Source organism: Stegostoma tigrinum, chromosome 4 (assembly GCF_030684315.1).
Source record: "Stegostoma tigrinum isolate sSteTig4 chromosome 4, sSteTig4.hap1, whole genome shotgun sequence".
Taxonomy (NCBI): Eukaryota; Metazoa; Chordata; class Chondrichthyes; order Orectolobiformes; family Stegostomatidae; genus Stegostoma; species Stegostoma tigrinum.
This window is the reverse complement of record NC_081357.1, coordinates 19,271,217-19,293,054: the sequence shown is the minus strand read 5'-3', so window position 1 is coordinate 19,293,054 and position 21,838 is coordinate 19,271,217. Positions and strand designations below refer to the sequence as shown.

Sequence of the window (21,838 nt, the reverse complement as noted above, 5' to 3'; positions counted from 1 at the left end):
CATACAAATTAATCCAAACAGGCCTCTCACCACCCACAAGCAGGATTCTCAACTTCTTGTTCAAAACTTGGATACAGAAATGGACTATTGTTTATTCATATCGAGAATCACACTTTTAGAATTTCAATATAGTTTGCCAACTGACTTGCTAACATCTTAGTCATTCAGAGGCTAGGACAATTCCACACAATTTTTTTTCAACCAGTTGAGAGAAAAATCTAAATAAAGAACTTTTCTAGCTCATGCCAGAAATTGTTATCCTCTCTAGTACAGAAATATCTGTTTTTTTAAACAAAGAAAGTTGAAACTTCAAGCCAAGTACATAGATTTCATACTTTATTAATCTTTGGAAAAACCGATTAGTCATTTTTTAAATACAGCATGTCTAAGTACAATTCATTTGAAAATCCTTATATGTGATGATAGTTACGCCTTTCTTCACATCAAATATTTAAAACAAGAAAAGAATGTCAGTTTCATATCATTATTAGTGTCTTTGGAATTTTTCTTGACAAAAGGCACTTGTAGTGCCTTCTGTACACTACTAAAAATAGCCATTTTCATGATTGATAGTCATTATGGAGAACACAAATCTACTTAAGCTATGTTTTCTGATATAGTCCATCATAATTTTTCAAGAAATATACATTCAGTTCCATTGATATTTTCAAAGTCAATCTTAATTAGATTAAATTTCAGAATCTCTGAACTCAAACTGAATCAATAAATATACCTATTGAAGCAAACTTTCAGCAAATACCAAAGAAATTATCTTTGGTTCTCAATGTAACCCCATTCCTTTCCCCAATTTCTATCATTAGACCATTCACATGTTTCATAACTGGAAGCAAAGAAATGAAGTTTATTGCTTGAGAAGAGACAGCAGGTTTTCTAATTCTTCCTGAATTTCTTGTTCCTGTAGAGAGGAGAGGACAGTACGCATAAGAAAATTTAATCAATACTTCAGTGTTGTTGGATCAAAATCCTGGAATTTCCTCCTTAATGGCATTGTGGGTCTAACTTCAGCACACGGACTGCAACAGAACAAGATGGCAGCTAACCAGCACTTTCTCAAAAGCAACCAAGTCATGTAATAAATACTGGCCCAGCCAGTGACGCTCATATCCCAGAACTGAATAAGAAGACCAAACGTTCTCATTATAAATTGATATATTCCTATGCATCAATATTACTTTTATCATGTCCACGCACGGAAAGAAGTTTGAAGGTGCTTCTTCTTCAGTTGTCATGTTTTGCAATATTAGTGAACATAGGTCATGGTCTTTAATAATAACTAATACCTTAGCGGTGTTCTCAAGTTTTGTACTTGTACTATTTAATAAGCAGTTGGTCTGCATTGTTTCCTTCTTGTTCTGCTGTCCTCAATTTTACCAGTCACTATCAAATATTCTAGTTTTTCTCTTAAGCACATGGGCAAGGAATTACAGTTGTTTTTTGGTGATCATTTGTAAATGTTCTCATGCGTCTGCTTTTCTTAAAACACCCTTATTAGTTGCGTATATTGTCCAACTAATCCTCTGCACACATCCCAGAAACAATTTATCTTCCATTCTCTTGCTGCCAGTCAAACTTCGTCAACTTTATAACGTTAAAATGTTACACCTGGTCAACAATCTCATTCTGCTTATTCTTAAAGAGGTCTTACATTTTAGTGAAAGTTTGGTTTGCAGGTGTTCTGGGTTTACGATCTTGCTCACATTTTCCAGATGTTATAAACCTAGCTATATAAGGGAACACTGCAGCCCAATGGTATCAATGTGGGTTTCACAAGCTTCAAAATCTCCCCTACCCCCACTACATCCTAAAACCAGCCCAGCTTATCCCCACCTCCCTAACCTGTTCTTCCTCTCACCTATCCCCTCCTCCCACCTCAAGCCGCACCTCTATTTCCCACCTACTAACCTCATCCCGCCTCCTTGAACCTGTCTGTCCTCCCCAGACTGACCTATTCCCTCCCCACCTCCACTCTCCTCTCTCCTCTCCACCTATCTTCTCCTCTATCCATCTTTGGTCCGCCTCCCCCTCTCTTCCCATTTATTTCAGAGCCCTCTCTCCATCCCCCTCTCTGATAAAGGGTCTAGGCCCGAAATGTCAGCTTTTGTGCTCCTGAGATGCTGCTTGGCCTGCTGTGTTCATCCAGCTCCACACGTTGTTGTCTTGGATTCTCCAGCATCTGCAGTTCCCATTATCTCTGATCACGATATATAAGAAAATGTTTTATTTCCAAGTACTTCATATTGATAGAAAGCAGTGAACAGGTGGAAAAAGTGAACAAGTAGAGAAGTGGGCTGACCACTGAAATAGGAAACACGCAGAAAAATCTAGAGGATTTGTAGAGACAGGAAATAAAGTGGAAAAGCAAGTCAGAGTCAGAGGAATTAAACGATTGTATGTCAGCAAATAAGGCTCAAGAACACTGCCAAGGTACCAAAGACCATGGAGTGATAAGAAGTCAATTTTCATGAACAATTCATATGAAATTTTTATTAGTCATTATTACCTATAAATAGCTAAAAGCAAAGTGGAAAAGGATTTAATTTCATCCTGAACCTATGAAATAAAAAATGTTCAGTAATTAATCATATTTCTTGGTCTGCAGATCAGTCAGAAGATGCCAAGTTCAAACAGTGTTCTGATCATGCGGCATGCTCAACGTTGCAATCAGTTTTAGTCAACAAGTTATTAATGAAAATTGAGGTAATGAAGACAATGCCGGAAATAACATTGAAATTAATCCCTAGAATCAAGTAATTGAGTTATGTGGAAATACTATACTAGACAGCAACACACAGAAGTTTACAAGCTATTAAATAGCAGAGATATGGTTAAATCTTGAATATTACCTCAACTACTGCCAACAGAAACAGAATAAGTGGAACACGAGTTACAGCTAGTGAAAAGAAAATGAAGTCAGAAAGAATTATTATTAGTTTGCCTTTTGGATTTGGTTGCAGAAAAACTAAAGGCTATCCAAATTCAACAAATCATGGCAAGAGAATGGCAAGAGTTTTTTTTCCCCTGGATGAATTAACCAAGATTGACCAAATAGACTCTCAGGTACATGGTCAGAAATCTACATTTCAAACAGTAACTCTAACAGTGATACTCATTTTTCAATTATTCTCCAGATGGTCACAGTAATAACATTTGTGCTATCTCTTTCTAAGATTTGTTTTTTTTTAAAATACCACAAAACAAGAAGTGTGAGTTGGCTCGTTCGATGTGACATAGGAATTTTACCACATACTTTTAGAATGGTTACTTATGCACTGAAGAGCAAAGGGATCCGCATTCATCTAATAAATGTTGTCTTAACACAAATATGGGTTAATCTAATCTCTAAAGATCAATTCTGCAAATCCAAGATATCACAGCGAACTGTTAAAACATTGTGCAAAAATATCATAGGCTGCTCCATTATTTCAGGCAGTGTCATCACATACTTCATGTTAACCTCTCTCAATGTACACCCACAGATAGTCCAAATCCAGTCAGATGAGAATAAATACCTGTTACCATTGGTGTTAGTGATGAACCTGAACCACCAATAGCCACTTGGTGAAAGCCCCCGATTTTGAGGGGAAGCAGAATATAAGCAAACTTGTGCTTACTAATCTAAGGGCAGCGAGATCTGTTGTTTTCTTCATTGCCACTTGATTGCGGTAGCAAATCCACTTTACAACAATCGGTCAAAATCTATATCATGTCCTGTTCTCTTCCAAAACTGTTCACTTTTCCAGGATAATTCTAGAATGCAATGATAACCAAAAGCTTCCTTACTCCATCACCATCTGTCTTTGTAACCGCTTCTCAGTTTCCCTCTTAATTCTTGCCTGTATCAAAATTTTAAAAAAATGTCAGAACGTGTTTGATAGCTGCAAATGTGGATCCGGGACAACATGGTCGCCTTTTCAGCAGCCAGGTTTAAAGAGATCACTGAGCATTTCAGACAGCTTGGAAACATGAATGTGATCAAAAAGCAATTATGCTCCATTAGGCACCAATGATGAGGGTGGAATAATTTGAAGGGGCTAGGGAAAAAGCCAGCAGAAAGCATTGCAAAGGAAGTAATCTCTAGATTACACTCTCTGCCACATGCTAGTGAGTTTTGAAGTAGGAGAATAGAGAAGGTAAATGTATGGTTGACAAGGTGATGCAGAAAAGAACTATAAATGGTTAAAATGAAAAACATCCCAAAGGTTATTTTAAAAAGAAACAGATAACAGCAATAACAGAAAGCTCACAAGCAGCAGTAACAAAAAACAATTGGGGATAGCGAAAAAATAGGAAGTAATAATTCAAATATAATTTCTTTCCTTCTCTTCTGAAAACAATGCTGGTCTTTGATGACAAGGCTGTTGACCTGAGTTTCACAAGCAAGTGCTAATTGTTCATGCAGAGGTAGTAAGAACTGCCGATACTGGAGTCAGAAGTAAGGGTCGGAAAGGTCCCGACCTGAAACATCAGCCTACCTGCTCCTCTGATGCTGCCTGGCCTGCTGTGTTCCTCCAGCTCCACACTGTGTTATCTAATTGCGCATGCACTACTTTGATTGCAGCTGAAGCCATAATCAAAACTAGATTCTCCCCTGTGATATACATGTATTCACTTCCAAAGATATCCGGGACAGGTTTTCTCTCCCAACTCAAGGAGCCAACAATTTGAAAGTCAGCAGTACACATTGCCACCAAATGCAGAGAATGTTACAGTACTCATAACACACACAGCTGCCACAGAGTGATGACCAGGATGCAGAACACTCTGTGGTGTATACCAGGAAGAGGATGCAACAATTGGCTGCTTTAATTTAAAGCAGAAATATCATCCTCTTGTCAACACCATACACAATGCCCATCCAGATAAAAAAAAAGAAACATCCAGAAACATTTAACAACTGTTCTCCAGCATTGTAAAATGGTGCAAAAGCAAGATAAAACATATCCAAGACATTATCTACAATGTTGCAATTTTAACATATGAGAAACAAAAGCAGAAAATGTGACTAGTTTGAGACTAATATCACTTATGAAACCTGTCAACGAAACTAAGCAGCTGGCATTAATAATTAAGAGAGAGATACAAATAATAAGCCTCAAAGTTCAAATAGTTACCAAGTCCAATAAGGGAAGACAATGACCTCGTCTATTGTCACAGGACTATTAAACTGGACAATTAGGTAATGTCCTGGGGATCTGGACTCAAATCCCACCATGACAAATAGTGAAGGTGAACTCAATAAAAATCTTGAATTAAAAGTTTAATGATAACTTTAAAATCAATGTTGATGATCTGAAAAAAAACCCCATCTAATTCATTAATGTCCTTTTCGGAAGGAAACTGTTATCTAGTCTTATCTAATCTGGCCTACATGTGAATCACACCCACAGCAATGTGGGTGGCTTTCAACTGCCCTTGGGGCAATTAAGGACAGGCAATGAATGCTTGCTTGGCCAGCAACACCCGCATCTTGTGAATGAATTTTTAAAAAGTAAGTTGCTAGGCAGTGCACCAAAGTCTACTGATTACAACTTTGTCAGAATATCTGTACATCCTTTGAAACAAGCAATCTTAGGATCATGTATAAAAGGGTCAAAAAGGAACAAGTACGTCAGCAAAAAGCCAAAATGGTTCCAGTAAAAACAAGAGCAAGTGAAGACATCACCAACTGTATTAAGCAGTTACAGAAATGAACAGCATATTTTCTTGAGCCCTACTTGAGTGGGAATACAAGGAAGCTCTGGACACAACAAAAATCCTGCCGGTCATGATAAAACTGGATACTGGACACAGAGTGCAGGAGCTTGGCAAACTTTGCTATGAGCAAAGCTGGAGATGCTGATGTTATACTGCCTGACCTTATCAGGAACAGGAAAACAGTATTCCAGCAGCAGTTGCAAATACATCTTGGTCTCTACTGGTGGCAGAGAGCAGTGCTTCAGGAATTGTGTGACGCAAATATTGTGAGCCTGTACAAACACCAAATATACCTCCAGCGACTGCATCAACTATTAAGGTCATTGTCCTGTTGAACATCTTTGAAAAAGCACTGGTTGCAAATTTTGGTTGAATACATTCCAAATTCCTGTGTGGTTTTATAAATGGATGCTCTAAAATGACAATCTCCATAGTCCAGCGGCTGCAAGAGAAATGCTGTGGATGAAGGAGACCACGATATATTACCTCATCGAGGCATTTGACCGTGTCAGCAGAGGTGGCCTCCTTAGCATAGAAATTATTGGAGAAGCTCAACACGACTGGCAGCATCTATGGAGAGAGTAAGTGTGTTAACAGGACAAGAATCATTCTGGGCTTGAAATATGAATTGTTTCTCTTTCCACAGATGCTGTCAGACATACGGAGTCTCAGATTTCCAGTATTTCACTGTAGTTTGTCTTCAGTCTATGTAAGTTGGACAAAAATGGTTGCCAGCCAAAGTGTCTCAACGCAATCTACTTTTTTCATGAAAAGTTGATGCACAGGTTCTACTTTAAGACCTGCAGTGGAGTCAAACAGGCTTGTATTCTGGTGCCAATTAGCACCACCTCTCTTCGTTCCTATCCTATTCCTTTGGGTCACCTACATGGTGTCCACTTAAAACTAGAACTTACCAAAAGATGTTCAGCCTTGCCTGCCTAAAGATCCAAGACAATGGTGTGCCAAGTCCTCATTTTGTTCCCCATTGATGATGATGTAATAACATTTAATACTGAGGAAACGTGCAGTGGCAAAAGGACTCTGTCGTGTCTGTAACAAGTTTGTTTTGACCATTTGCATCAGAAAGTTAAATGCCATATTCCAGGATGTTGCAATACTACCATCTGTTAGCAATCACAATGTTACACTGGTGGTTGTTAATAGCTTCACATAAGTGGACTCGACAAACACTAGCAATGTGTTACCTGATGTTAAAATCAACACGTGCCTCCCAAAAGCTTTAGCCTTTATATCCAAACTGAGTAAGAGATTACAGAACAACAGCAAACTGACTGAAAATAAGAAGCTTTGAGTCTTTCAAGCCTACGTCCTTGCATATTCTTCTTCAGTACTGAGAGACATGGACGATTGATACTAGATAATTTCCACCTTTCCTGTCCCAGACCCAATCTTTTGGCATCCCTTGGCAGGAAAAGATTCCAACTCAGTTCTGGGATGGCGAATTCCATCAGCATTCACTCACTGTGAAATCAATTACTTTTCCATGAGGTCAGCAATGTAATTAGATGACAGCTATATAACAAAAGACCTTACATGCAGTGAATCGGCCACTGGTCATATCTTTTGAATGTCCAAATCTCCACTGCAAGGACACTTGCAAATTAGACATAAAGATAACAATATTGACACTGACAACTGAAATAGTTACTGACAGTTGTGACCGTCGAAGGCTGACTATTTGGAAGTGCAATGGAAGAGACAAGCAGAAACACAAAGTTCAGATCACCAAATGAAGGATCCAGAGAAGATATAAGGCAGTGAATCTTGTGACTTCTCAGCCAACTATCTTCCTCTGCAGCAAATGCAGTAGAGACTGCCACACCAGATGATGCTAAATGTAAAGCTGGCCACTACGGTACAAATATTGTATTCTAGAATATAAAACAGTGCATCACAGTACAGGCCCTTCAGCTCACAATGTTGTGCCGACCTATTATCCTACTAAGATCAAACTACCCTGCATACCCTACATTTTACTATCTTCCATGTGCCTATCCAAGAGTCACTTAGAAGTCTCTAATGTATCTGACTCCACGACCACTGCCGGCAGCGCATTCCACACACCCACCACTCTCTGTATAAAGAACCTACCTCTGACATCTCCCCTACACCTTCTTCCAATCACCTTAAAATTATGCCCCCTCATAGTCATTTCCGCCCTGGGAAAAAAATTCTGGCTATCCCCTTTATCTATGCCTCTCATCATTTTGTATACCTCTATCAAGTCACCTCTCATCCTTCTTCGCTCCAATGAAGAAAGCGCACATCCCTCCCTCAACCTTTCCTCATAAGATCTGCCCTCCAGTCCAGGCAGAATCCTGGTAAATCTCCTCTGCACCCTCTCTAAAGCTTCCACGTCTTTCCTTACAAAAGTGCCTTGTGAGTCAGCAGCCTTCTTGACTGGAACGGTGAGAGTGATGACAGCATGAGCCGGGAAGTGAACCATTATATTTGGGCGTTAGATAAACCTGTTACACTACATGTGTAGTGTCTGCTACCCATCCTCCTCCTCTAACCAAAAAAAAGACTGTGTGGAGGGTTGGAAAGGCAAGCCTTTTTCTCTTTATTCTTTTGGCAATCTAGAGTAGAAAGAATGGAAGCTAGGGCAGTTGCATGCTCCTCTTGTAGGATGTGGGAGGTAAGGGTCACTACTAGTGTCCCTTCTGACTTCACCTGCGAGGAGCACACCGAACTCCAGCTCCTCACAGACCACGTTAAGGAACTGGGGTTGGAGCTGGATGAACTCTGGATCATTCAGGAGGCTGAGGTGGTGATAGGTAGGAGTTATAGGGAGGTTGTCACACCCAAGTTATAGGACAATGGTAGCTGGGTGACTGTCAGGAGGGGGAAAGGGAATAGGCAGACAGTGCAGGGATTCCTTGAGGCCATTCCTCTCAATAATAACTATACTGCTTTGGATACTGGTGGGACAGGGGATGACTTACCAGGGGATAACCATAGGTCTCTCGCACTGTGGCTCAGAAGGCAAGGGGGAAGAATAGGACAGCAATAGTGTAGGAGATTTAATGGTTAGGGGAACAGACAGCAGACTGTGGTACTGAGCAAGATTCCTGGATGGTATGTTGCCTCCTGGGTGCCAGGGTCAGGGATGTCTCTGATCAAGTGTACAGGATTCTTAAGCGGGAGGGAGAGCAGCCAGAAGTTGTGGTACAGAATCGGTACCAATTACATAGCTGGGAAACAGGATGAGGACCTGAAAAATGAATATACGGAGTTAGGATGGAAGCTAAAAGCCAGGGTGAGCAGAGTTGTAATCGCAGGATTACTCACGACGCGATGGGCTAGTGAGGCCAGGAATAGAAAGCAAGTGCATCTGAATATGTGGCTACAGAGCTGGAGGAGGAGGGAGGGCTTCAGATATGTGGATCATTGGGATATCTTCTGGGGAAGGTGGGACCTGTACAGGAAGGGCGAGTTGTACCTGAACTGGAGGGGCACCAATATCCTGGCGGGAGGTTTGGGAAAGCTCTCCGGGAGGGTTTAAACTTGTTTGGCAGGGGGATGGGAATCGCAGCGACAGATTAGAATATGGGGTAGCTGGTGTACAGGCAGATACAGCATGCAGAGAATCTGTGAGGAAGGATAAGCAGTTGATAGGGCAAAGCTGCAGTCAGTGCGACAGGTTGAAATGTGTCTATTTTAATGCAATGTGTCAGGAGTAAGGGTGACGAACTTAGAGCATGGATCAGTACTTGGAATTACAACGTTGTGACCATTACGGATACTTGGATAACATAGGGGCTGGAATGGTTGTTGGATGTTCCAAGGTATAGATATTTCAAAAGAAATCGGAAGGAAGGTAAAAGAGGTGGGGGAGTGGTGCTGCTAATCAGGGATGGTATCACAACTGCAGAAAGGGAGATCGTGGAGGAGCGTTTGTCCACTGAGTCAGTATGGATGGAAGTCAGAAACAGGAAAGGAGCAGTCAATTTATTGGGAGTTTTCTATTGACCACCCAGTAGCAACACAGACACTGAGGAACAGACTGGGAGACAGATTGTGGAAAGGTGCAGAAGTAATAGGGTTGTTGTCACAGGTGACTTCAACTTCCCTAATATAGGCTGGAACCTCAAAAGTGCAAATAGTTTGGATGGAGCAGATTTTGTCAGGTGTGTCCAGGAAGGATTTCTGACTGAATGTGTAGATAGGCCGACTAGCGGGGAGGCCATATTGGATTTGGTGCTTGGCAATGAGCCAGGCCAGGTGTCAGAATTCAGTGGGAGAGCATTTCGGTGATAGTGATCACAACTCCCTGATCTTTACTTCAGTCATGGACAGGGACAGGGGCAGACGGTATGGGAAAGTATTTAATTGGGGGAGGGGGAATTACAATGCTATTAGGCAAGTACTGCGGACCGTAAATTGGGATCTGATGTTCTCAGGAAAATGCCCGACAGAAATGTGGAGCTTGTTAAGAGAGCAGTCACTACAAGTACTGGATAGGTTTGTCCCACTGAGGTAAGAAAGGAATGGTAAGGTGAAGGAACTTTGGATGACAAGACGTGGAATATCTAGTCAAGAGGAAGAATGAAATGATATGAAAGATGACCATGAGGCAGGTAACATTACACCAAACAAGATCTTGTTTGTTACTATCCACATGTTCACATTTCTAGTTGCAATTATTCAACATTTAGGAGGACCAAGAATCTTGGACATTTCCCCTCCCTGAAACCAAATCTCTTAACCTTCTGGCCCACTCAGCCCAGCTTGGTGTCAGACTCAGCTATTCATCTGAGTAATTCAGAGACTCTGGGGAGGTAGTTTGTAAGTAATATTAACCATAGGTTAAAGTCTACCTGGAAAAGAAAGTTTTTGTTAGCAGAAAGACAGTTTGTGTGCCCTTCAAAATGCTTCACATAGATGGTCTTAACCACAGGAATTTGAATGATGACAGTTAAATACCTTTGCACTGGAGGGAAAGGACGCTGCCATGTCACACCACATTTGTGCATTGTTGGTCTGGCCAAGTTCTTTGTAACACTTAAAGATAAAATAAAATAATTCATAGAAATAGGCCATAAAAAAGTTGAACAGAATTTTCAGTTTATAAGTAGAACTGTTCACAATATTTCTAAGACACAAGGGGTAAAAATAAGAAGCCTGGTATCTACCTTTGTTATATATACACAATTAGTTTTGGAATACCTTGGATGTAGTTCTTCCACCTGGAAAACATGAAACAAATAAATTGTGACATGGAGGTTAGACTTAAGAATTCAACAAGTGAAACAAAAAATTACACAAGATGGCAGCAGTGGAGTAGGCAGCGTCTGGGCCCCTGTGCCTGGGCTTTTTCTCTTCATCTCTTTTTCCTTTTCCTCCCCCTTCTTTTCTCAGTTTGTAGTTTTCGCTTAAAGTTCCCTGATCAGTATGAAGGTGGTTTCGATGGGTTCCAGAGTGGTAGCAGTATCTTCAGAGGCAGTGTGGCTTCACAGCTGGCCAGTCTGTGAAGCCTGGAGCAGGACCCTCGCATCTGCATGGAGTGGTCTCCTGGAGGCCACATGTCCTGGGCTGGTGTAGCCTGGAGCGGGACTGTAGTAGCGGAGAAGGAAAAGTTGGGCTCTTTTTAAGATTTTTAAAAGTTTTATTTTAAATGAATGTGAATGGTGCCATTGTGATGGTATATGCTTTTCCCTGTATTTTATATTGAATACAGATGACAATAAATGATTCAAATTAGTAAACATGCATTCAAAGTTTCAATGCAGAGTTAAGCAGCTACTGTATAAGGCAAACCATAAGACGCAGCTTATACGGAAAGAAAAGCAGAATGTTTAGGGTGTGAGAATGTTACAGGTAGCTGTGGGAGTCAATGGGTTTCTATTGGGTATCCATGGCTAGCCTGTTTGTAGCCAAGAATGTTGAGATGTTGAGGAAGGGAAGGAAGTAGTCAGAGATGGGCCAGGTGAAGATGACAGCAGGATGAAAATTGGAAACAAACAATCTGAATTTTGGTTGAGTTGCAATAATAAATACCCTATCTTCATTGCTTTACAATCAGTGGCTGTGCTCAAGCTCCGGAATTTCCTCCCTAAAATTATCCACCACTTGCTCCATCTTCCTTCCTTCAGGATGCCACTTCATATCTATTGCCTAGACTAATTAGGATTATTTCTGAAAAGAGACAAATAACTCAAGCTGTCTTGAGCAACAGGTGAATCTAGCCGATTCATGTTGCTACTGCACAGTAATAGCTTAAATGGGGTTCATCACTAAAAGGATGTTGATATCAAGCCCAAAAGATGTCCTACCTATCACACAAATGAGTAACGTGGTATAAGAATTTCAGTGCTGATATGATGCTATATATGCAGGCTGTACTTCCCAAAGACCAATGTATCACATCAAATAACAAACCCATTCTATAATTTGCAACAAGCAGGGTATTAACTGTTACTACCCAGCCTGTGCTTGCAAAATTGAAAACATAATGTTCAACATCAGATGTGATTCTATGATAGGATTATTTAGCAAATGTTGTCTAAGGTGTGAGAAGAAATAAAATAAAACAAAACAAAGAATCATGCATGCTGAACACCGGAAACAAGAACCAAAATTGCTGGAACAAAGGTGGAGGTCTGGTGTCCATGGGGAAAAAGCAGAGTTAGCATTTTGAGTCCAGTGATCCTTCTTCAGAACTTATAGTAATTAGGAAAAGGTGACTTATATGATGATGACAGCATGTGCAGGAAGGAGTGGGTGGATAGGTGGGGATGGAGCCCAAAGAACGAGAGAGACAGATAGCGAGAAACAGAGAGAGAGAGAGAGAGAGAGAGAGAGAGAGAGAGAGAGAGAGAGAGAGAGAGAGAGAGAGAGAGAGAGAGAGAGAGATTTCACAGCAACAAACCCAACAAACAGACAAAACGTGCCCAGAAACCATAACCACTCTCCCCTACATCAAAGACATTTCGGAAATGACTGCCAGGCTACTCAGACCTCTTGGCATCATTGTAGCCCACAAACCCACCAACACACTAAAACAGCAGCTAATGAACTTGAAAGACCCTATACAGACAACAAGCAAAACAAACGTCATTTACAAAATATCTTGCAAGAATTGTGACAAACACTACATTGGACAAACAGGCAGAAAGCTAGCCACTAGGATACACGAACATCAACTAGCCACAAAAAGACATGATCCACTATCACTAGTATCCTAACACACAGATGAGGAAGGACACCACTTTGATTGGGACAACACATCCATCCTAGGACAAGCCAAACAGAGACACGCACAAGAATTCCTAGAAGCATGGCATTCCAACCAGAACTCCATCAACAAACATGTTGATGTGGAGCCAATCTACCATCCCCTGAGAAAAAGAACAGGTAATGACATCACCAACCCAAGGAAACCTAAACAGATAAATAGAAAGCGGGACATAACACCAGCGCTTCACCGGAGGCTCACTGATGATGTTACCTAGAATGGTGACGAAACGTCTGAAAACTTACCTTCCAGCTCAGCGAACAAACTCACGTCCAGAACCACAACCTGAGCTACAAATCTTCTCAAAACTCTCTAGAGAGATAGAAAGATAGCGAGATAGGAGAGAGCGCGCGGGCGAGGGGGGGGGGGGGTGCGGGAGAGAGCGCGGGGGGGGGCAGGAGAGAGCGCGAGACACACAGCGGGAGCGTGACAGCGAGAATAAGCTAGGCAAAGGGATGGCTAGTGGGTTGGTTGATAGTACACCAGGGATGGAGAAAAGTTGATAGTGGGGGCCACAAATGGTGAAAGTGGGTCTGCTGTGCTGAAAGGGCCAGGGGCGTGGGGGCTGGGTAAAAGACATGGAAGGTGGTGTTCAGGGTCTAAAATTATCAAACTCAGTATTGTGTCCTTAAGGCTGCACAGTCCCCAAGTAGGAAATGAAATACTGTTCTTCCATCTTGTGCTGAGCCTTGCTGCAGTAGGCCCGAGACAGAAATGTTGGCCAGGAAGCAAGGTGGAGTGTTGAAGTGGCAGGCAACTGAAAGCTCAGTGTCATTTTTACATACAGAATGTAGTTGTTCCACATAACAGTCACCCTTTCTACATTTTACCTTCCCAACGTACAACAGATCACATTGTGAGCACCGAGATTGTGTGAAGTGTAGATAAATTGCTGCTTCACCCAGAAGGTGTGTCTGGAGCCTCGGATGGTGAGAAGGGAGGAGGTGAATGAGCAAGCGTTGCACTTTCTGTAAGTGCCGCATGAGTGTGAGATGGTGTTGGGAGTGGAGGAGGAGTGGGCCAGGGTGCCTCAGAGAGACCAGTCACTACAAAATGCTGACAAGGGAAGGGAGTGAATATGTTTCTGATGGTGATATCCCATTGGAGGTGGTGGAAATGACAGCATATGATCTTTTGGATGCAGAAGCTGGTATGAGGATCAGACCCTACCAGTGTTGTGGGAGGGAGAGAAGGGGATAGGCATAAATGCAGAAAATTTATTGGGCGCACTTAAAGGGCCCTGTCAACCACTATGGCAGGGAATCCTCAGTTGAGGACAAAAGTGGATATTTTTCAGGCTCCTTGCAGAAGGTGGCATCATCAGAACAGATGTGACAGACACAGAAACTGGGAGAATGGAACAGACTCCTCACAAGAAGCAGCGAGTGAGGATGTATAGTCCAGGTAACTATGAGAGTCAGTAGATTTCTAGTGGATAACCATGGCTAGTCTATCTACAGCCATGGATGTTAAGACATGAGATGTTGAGGAACGGAAGGAAGGGGTCAGAAATGGACCAGGTGAAGGTGAGAGCAGGGTGAAAATTGGAAACAAAATTAGTTAATTTTCCTAATTCCAAATGAGAGAGAGAAGCAGCATCGACGATGTCATTGATGCATTGGGGAAAACACTGTTATGGGGGATCCAAGTATGATTAGAACAAAGAATGTTCCATATCCCAACAAAGACAAAGGCTTGGCTTAAGCCCAAAGGGGTATCTGTGGCCACATCTTTGATCTGAAGAAAGGGAGAGGAAGTAAAAGGAGAAGTTGTTGAAAGTGAAGTTGAGCTCAGCCAGGCGGAGGAGGCTTATTTTAACGGATAAAGCAAGTCACCTTGAGAATCAATGAGCTGAAGAGAAGGCAGTTCTGAAACACCACCATTCATTTAGGCTTTGACAAAAAAATTACAAATTATTTAAATTTATCTATGGGGTGATAAAAATCTTCGTGGAGAATAACCCAAACAGAGAGTGCAGTGTCAGGGCAAACAAAGGACTGATAATGCCATTGATTGTTACAACAAATGTACCACGAAAATCAAAAAAGAACTTTCCACCAGTCTTTGGACACATTTTTCAAGTTTGCTAGCATACCTGATCCTGTTGCCTACTGCCTACAATTCAAAGTTCAGCAATGGCTTCAAAAGATGCTCAGAAACCAATGACCATAGAGCAGTGCAGTAGTACGGTCTCAGTAGACAATTCATCCCTCAAGCCTGCTCTGCCATTTCACACTATCGTGGCTGATCTCATTTCAGCCTCAAACCCGCTTTTCTGCCTGGTCTGCAAAGCCTTTAAAGCCTTTGCTAGTTAAAAATCTATCAGTCTAATCTCTCTCAAATTCAATTCATTCAGCTTCCTAGTGTCAGACACATTCTGGGAGAAGTAACTTCTCTTCAGCTCTGTTTTAAATCCGCCACTACTTAGCCTGAAGCTACCTTTCATTCAAGACTGCCCCACAAGGAGTATCATTCACTTTATATCTACTTTCTCAAGTCCCTTTAGCATCTTATATACCTCAATTAGGTCTCTTCTCATCCTTCTAAATTTTAGCAAGTATAGGCCTAAACTACTCAATCTCTCCTCATATGATAAGCCTTTCACCTCTAGAGTTAATGTCGTGAACCTTTTCTAAATTGCAACCAATGTAATTAGATCATTCCTCAAGTAGGGGGCCCCAAAACTGTTCGCTGTAATCCAGATGAGGTTTCACTCGTACTTTCTACAATTGTAACAACACTTCCCTATTTTTATACTCCATTCCTTTAACAATAGATGCCAAAATTCCATTTGTCTACCTTATTACCGGCAGAACCTGCATACTGGCTTTCTGTAAATTATGCATAAGGACACCCAAATCTCTCTGCACTGAAGAATTTTGAAGTTTCTCAGCAATTAGATAATAAGTTGCCTCTTTATTTGTCTGACCGAAATACATTATGCACATTAAACTCCATTTGTCAAATTTTGGCCAATTCACCTGACCTAGCTATATCCATATGCAAATTTCTTATTTCTTCATTACATTTACTTTCTCACCTATTTTAGTTTCATCTGCAAATCTAGCTTTGGTAGATTCTATCCATGCATCCAAGTCATTGATGTAGATTGTAAATAGTTGGGGTGCGAGGACCAAATCTTGTGGCACCCCACTAGTTACAGCTTGCCAAACAGAAAGGAGTCCCCTAAGGCCATTCCAATAACCAAACAGTACTTTGCACTGAGTTTTGGTGATGGTGATAATGCCTGAGAGAATTGCAGCCAAAGCAAGGCCTATAGCACCACGGGATGCTCAACTGCACGGCCCGGGGAGAAAAAGGCTTTTAGCACGGTAGCGATAGGGGACTCAATCATTAGGCGAACAGAGAGCAGCCACTCTAGTAGCATCAGGAGGCTTCGCTGTTGGGTAGATGCTAAATTACTTTAGCAGGGCAATGTGAACCTAAATGGAGGCTCTGAGTTAACTAGTGTGGGTGAGGACTTAAGGAAAGAGAATCAGGATAGTAAATAAAAAGCAAGAAACAGCTGAACAGTATAGCACTAAGATAAGCAGACACCAGGTAGTGACAGAAAAAGAGATAACGTTTAAAAACAAATAATCATCTGGTGGAGGTGTTAAGATTCAAAAAGAAGGTATAAAAACTGGCATAACGACACTTTACCTGAATACTTGTAGCATTCGAAACAAGGTAAATGAGCTGACAGCACAAATCATTTAGAATGGGTATGACTTAGTGGCCATTACAGAGACGCAGTTGCAGGATGGTCACGACTGAGAGTTAAATATCCAGGGGCATCAGACTATGCAGAAGGACAGACAAGGAAAGGGAGGTGGGGTGTAGCTCTGATACAGGTTACAAGTAATGTATTAGCACAGATAGAGGATTGGTTAACTAAGCAAAAATTAGGAATAAATGAGGGTGTTTTCCTGTTTGGAGACCTGTGACTAGTGGTGTGCCTTAGGGATCAGTGTTGGCACTGCAACTGTTCACAATTTAGATCGGTGATTTGGAGTTGGGGCTGGAGTGTAGCATGTCAAAGATCGCAGATAACACTAAGGTGAGTGGTAGAGCAAAGTCTGCAGATGGATTATAGATAGGTGAAGTGAGTGGGCAAACATCTGGCAGATGGAGTACAACGTTGGTAAATATGAGGTCATCCATTTTGGTTGGAATAACAGAAAGATGGGCTATTATTTAAATGGCGAAAAATTGCAGCATACTACTGTGCAGAGGGACCTGGGTGTCCTTGTGCATAAATCACAAAAGTTGGTTTGCAGTTGCAGCAGATAATTAAGAAGGCAAATGGAATTTTGACCTTCATTGCTCGAGGGGTGGAGTTTAAAACAGGGAAATTATGCCGCAGCTGTATGTGGTGCTGGTGAGACCACACCTGGAGTACCATGTACAGTTTTGGTTTCCTTACTTGAGAAAGGTTGTATTGACACTGGAGGGGGTTCACTAGGTTGATTCTGGAGTTGAGAAGGTCAGCTTGTGAGGAGAGATTAAGTAGATGGGGCTATACTCATTGAAATTTAGAAGAATGGGGGTGGGGATCCTATAGAAACATGTAAAATCATGAAAGGAATAGATAAGATAGAAGCAAGGAAGTTCTTTCCGCTGGCTGGTGAAACTAGAACTAGGGGACACAGCCTCAAAATGAGGGGGAGCAGATTTAAGACTGAGTTGAGGAGGAACTTTTTCACCCTAAGTGTTGAGAATCTGCCCAGTGAGGCAGTTTAGGTGACTGTGTTGAATGTGTTTAAGGCAAAGTTAGATTTTTGAACACTAAAGGAATTAAGAGCTATGGTAAAACGGGTGGGTAAGTGGAGGTCAGTCCACGAAAAGATTAGCCATAATCTCGTTGAAAGGCAGGGGAGGTTCAAGGGGTCAGATGGCCTTCTCATGCTAATATTTCTATGTTCCTATTCTGGAAAAGTCTCAAGAATTGGAAAGCTGCCAATGTAACACTTTTAAATAAAGAAGGAGGGCAAAAAGTTAAATATAGGCCAGCTAGCTTAATATTAATGATACAATAGCAGAGAATTTAAAAATACATAATATGATCAAGTCAGCATGGTTTTATGAAAGAGAAATCATGCCTGACAAATTTACTACAATTCTTTGAGGAGGTAACAAGCATGACACATATAGGGGAAACAATGGACGCAATATATTTCGATCTTCAGAATTTTGCTAAGGTACCACACATTAGGCTGTTGAATAAGATAACAGTCCATGGTGTTGAAAGTTGTATGTTAACATACACAGAGATTGGTTAATCATAGAAGACAAAGAGCTAGTATAATGGGGCAATTTCTGGATGGCAACTGGTGACTAGTAGTGGGACAACGATTATTTATAATATATATTGATGACTTGGATGAGGAAAAAGTGAGTGAACCACAACCATATTTGCAGGCAACACAAAGCTGAGTAGACAGTTTAATGTGACGAGGATATAGAGATGCTTCAGTGTGATTTTGACAAGTTGAGTGAGTTGTCTGAAGTATAGCAAACGGTATATTTTGTGAATAAAATGTGAAGTTATCCATTTTGGTAACAAAAACAGGAAGCAGAATATTATCTGAATGGCAATGTATGGAGACAGCAAGGGGGCCTTGGTGAGACAACGCATAGAGTATTGTGTGCAGCATTTATCTCCTTATTGAAGGAAGAATGCTTTAGCTATGGAGCAGGTACAACGATGGTTTACCAAACTGACTCTTGGAATGGCAGGGCTGACATACAATGAAATACAGGATTGGTTAAGAATGTATTCACTGGAGTTTAGAAGAATGAGGAGGAGCACCATATAAAAACCTATAAAATTCTAAAAGGTTTAGACAAGGTAAACGCAGGAAAGATGTTCTTGATAACTGGGGAGCCTTGAACCAGGGTTCACTGTTTAAGGGTATAGAGTAGGCCATTTATCCGAGAGTGATGAGCTGTGTAATTCTCTGCAACAGAAAGCAGTTGAATCAAAACATTGATTGTTTTCAAATAATTTGACAAAGTTCTTAGGGCTAAAGGGTTTAAAAGGGATAGGAAGAATGTAGGCAAGCTGGATTGAGTGGTGGGGGCATTTGATAAAATGACTAAGCTACTTTTGCCCCTATTTTCTATGTTTCTTTTTAAAATTCATTCACAGGAAGTGGGCATTGCTGGCAAGGCCAGCATTCATTGTCCATCCCTGGTGGCCCAGCGAGCTGTTGAGAGTCAACCACATTGCTATGGGTCTGAAGTCACACGTAGGCCAGGTATGGATGGCAGGTTCCTTCCCTAAAAAAAACCACTAGTGAACCAGATGGATTTTTCCTGACAATCAAGACAGTCGTCATGAGACTTTTAATTTCATATTTTTATGCCATGGTGGGATTCAAACCCAGGTCCCAGGATATTACCTGGGTCTCCAGATTAATAGTCTAGCAATGATACCACTAGGACATCACTCAATCTTCTATGACAAAGTCTACAGAGGCATATAGACATTTTAAGCGAGAGCATAAAAATGTGGCAGGTGAAATAATAGTATGAAGTCATGTGCTTTGGCAGAAGGGTTGGAGGAAATGAATGGAAAAAGACTGCAGCACTCCAAGGAAAAGAGGGATTTGGAAGTCCTTATCCATGAACCACAAAAAACAAGCCTCCAGTTCAGTGAAGAAGTGCAAAACTAGGAAGGTTTAGCCAAAACTAGATACTTGACAGTAAGAAATAAATGTGATTTTATTTACCTTGAATTTCCACTTTACTTTCAAATGTTTTAGAATTAAAATCAGCATTTGATTCAATAACTAGACATTCAGCAGGATACTTAAAACTCAATTACTGGCAAAAGTTTATTACCTTGAGGAAATATTGCAAAGCATCCTGTATGGTTGAATTTGGTGGTTCGTTAAACAATGTTGCAGCCACCTTTCTTTCAAGCCATGACAGCTTCGAGGCCTGCAAACCAAATAACTCAAAGCGTTATTTGCATATGTAATTCTGAAACCAAATTAATCAATTTAGTGTGATAACATACAATGATTATCAGACTCTGATAAAATAAGGTTATTTCTGAACATGCAGGTATTTTTCATTTTAAAAACAATTAACTAGAAATTAAACATGATTGCCAAAAGTTATTGAGTAATCATTGTCTTATTGAGAAATGCATATCACAATGATCCAGCAAAGCAGGACTAAGAAGGTAATAAAGAGAAAGAAATTAACCAACTAGGGTAAACTTACTGAATATAAAAACTGACAGCAAGAGCTTCTTTAAATATATAAGGAGAGAGAGGCCATAAAGTGAACACAGGCCCCTCAGAAATTGATTCTACGAGATAGTTATGGAGAATGAAGAAATGGCAAAGGAGTCAAACACGTGGAAGATATTTTGAATATGCCATTTACACCAGAGAATAAGAGCAGAAATTAAGTACCATCACTAGAGAAGTAGTACAAGATAAAATAATTGGACTAAATAGGTTCCGAATTGGTTCCCTGGCCCTGATCCGAAGGTCCAGAATAAAGTGGCTAGAAATGGATGCAGTGGTTGTAATTTTCCATAAGATCCTTGAATAGTGGAGAAGTAATGGACGATTGGAAAACTATCAGTGTGATCCCCCATTCAAAACAAAAGAGGGAAGTAAAAAGCAGGTTAATACAGGCCAATTAGTCTAACTATTCTCAGAAAAATACTGGAATCGATTTATTAAAGAAGTAATGCCAGCACGTTTGGAAGATCATAATCTAATCACAGTCAGCATGGCTTCATGAAAGGGAAATTGGACTCAAACACTTTTCGTTGCATTTTTTATAAAAATACAAGTGACAATAAATAACTGTTCTACTATTTTAATCTTTTGAGGATTTTGAGAAGTGTCAACCAGAGTGGATAAAAGGAACCCAGTAGATGTGTTCTACTTGGATTTCCAGAGGAGTTTGACAAAGTAGCTCATAAAAGGTTAAGTGTCATAAGAGTCCCTGACGACGTAGGCAATCTATTGGCGTGGATCCCTTGGTATTGAAGGCAGCATATCGACATGGGTCGAGAATTGGCTAAAGGGTAGGAAACAGCGAGTGGGGATAACAGGTTCTTTTTCAACTTGTAACTAGTGGGGTTTGACAGGAATCAAAGCTGAACTGTAACTGTTTATAACATATATTAATGACTTGGAAGAAGGAAGCGAGTGTACTGTAGCCAATTTTGAAGATGACACAAAATAGGTAACAACTTGTCTTTCCACCTAAGTGGGTAAAAAGTAAGCAAATGGAATATAATGTAGGAAAACATGAAGTTATTCGTTTTGAAAGCGAGAACAAAAGAACATAGAGTCACAGAGTCCTACAGCACAGAGACTGGCCCTTCATCCCTAACTGCTCCATACTGATCAAAACGGTCATCCAAGCTAAACCCATTTCCCTGCACTTGGTCTGTTCCTTTTAAACCTTTCCTATCAATGTATTTGTCCAAATGCCTTTTAAATGTTGTTAATGTACCCACCCTACCTGGTCATTTCATCAAGGAACTCTAACAAATTATGAGGCATGATCTGCCGCACAAAAAGACATGCTGTTTACTTCTAACCAAACCCTGTATTTCCAAATGCAAATATATCTTATCCCTCAGAATCTTCTCATCCCTCAGAATCTTCTCAATTAACTTACTTACCACAGATGTTAGGCTTACTGGTTTATAGTTCCCAGATTTTTCTTTGTAGCCCTTCTTGAATTCACTACAACATTCGCTATCCTCCAGTCTTCTGGAACCTCACCTGTGGCTAACAATGGTGTAAATACATCAGCCAAGGCCTCAACAATTTCTCTCTAGCCTCTTGCAAGATACTTGGATATATCTGGTCAGGGCCAGGAGATTTA

At 40.8% G+C, this 21,838-nt stretch overlaps 1 protein-coding gene across 9 annotated transcripts in view; it reads right to left on the bottom strand.

The window, feature by feature from the left end:
- Window positions 1-314: 314 nt before the first annotated feature.
- LOC125452204 (regulator of microtubule dynamics protein 2) overlaps window positions 315-21,838 on the bottom strand; it is a 101,968-nt gene continuing 80,444 nt past the window's right edge. For 2 of the 9 annotated variants that reach the window (XM_048530325.2, XM_048530323.2), the window contains 4 exons: window positions 19,820-19,918; window positions 10,872-10,925; window positions 10,663-10,740; window positions 2,918-6,285 (listed from right to left, as the gene is read on the bottom strand). In XM_048530325.2, the coding sequence (XP_048386282.2) occupies window positions 5,881-6,285; window positions 10,663-10,740; window positions 10,872-10,925; window positions 19,820-19,918 (636 nt within the window). In that variant the 3' untranslated portion in view covers window positions 2,918-5,880. The other 7 variants (XM_059645190.1, XM_048530326.2, XM_048530324.2 and 4 more) reach the window with 7 other exon arrangements.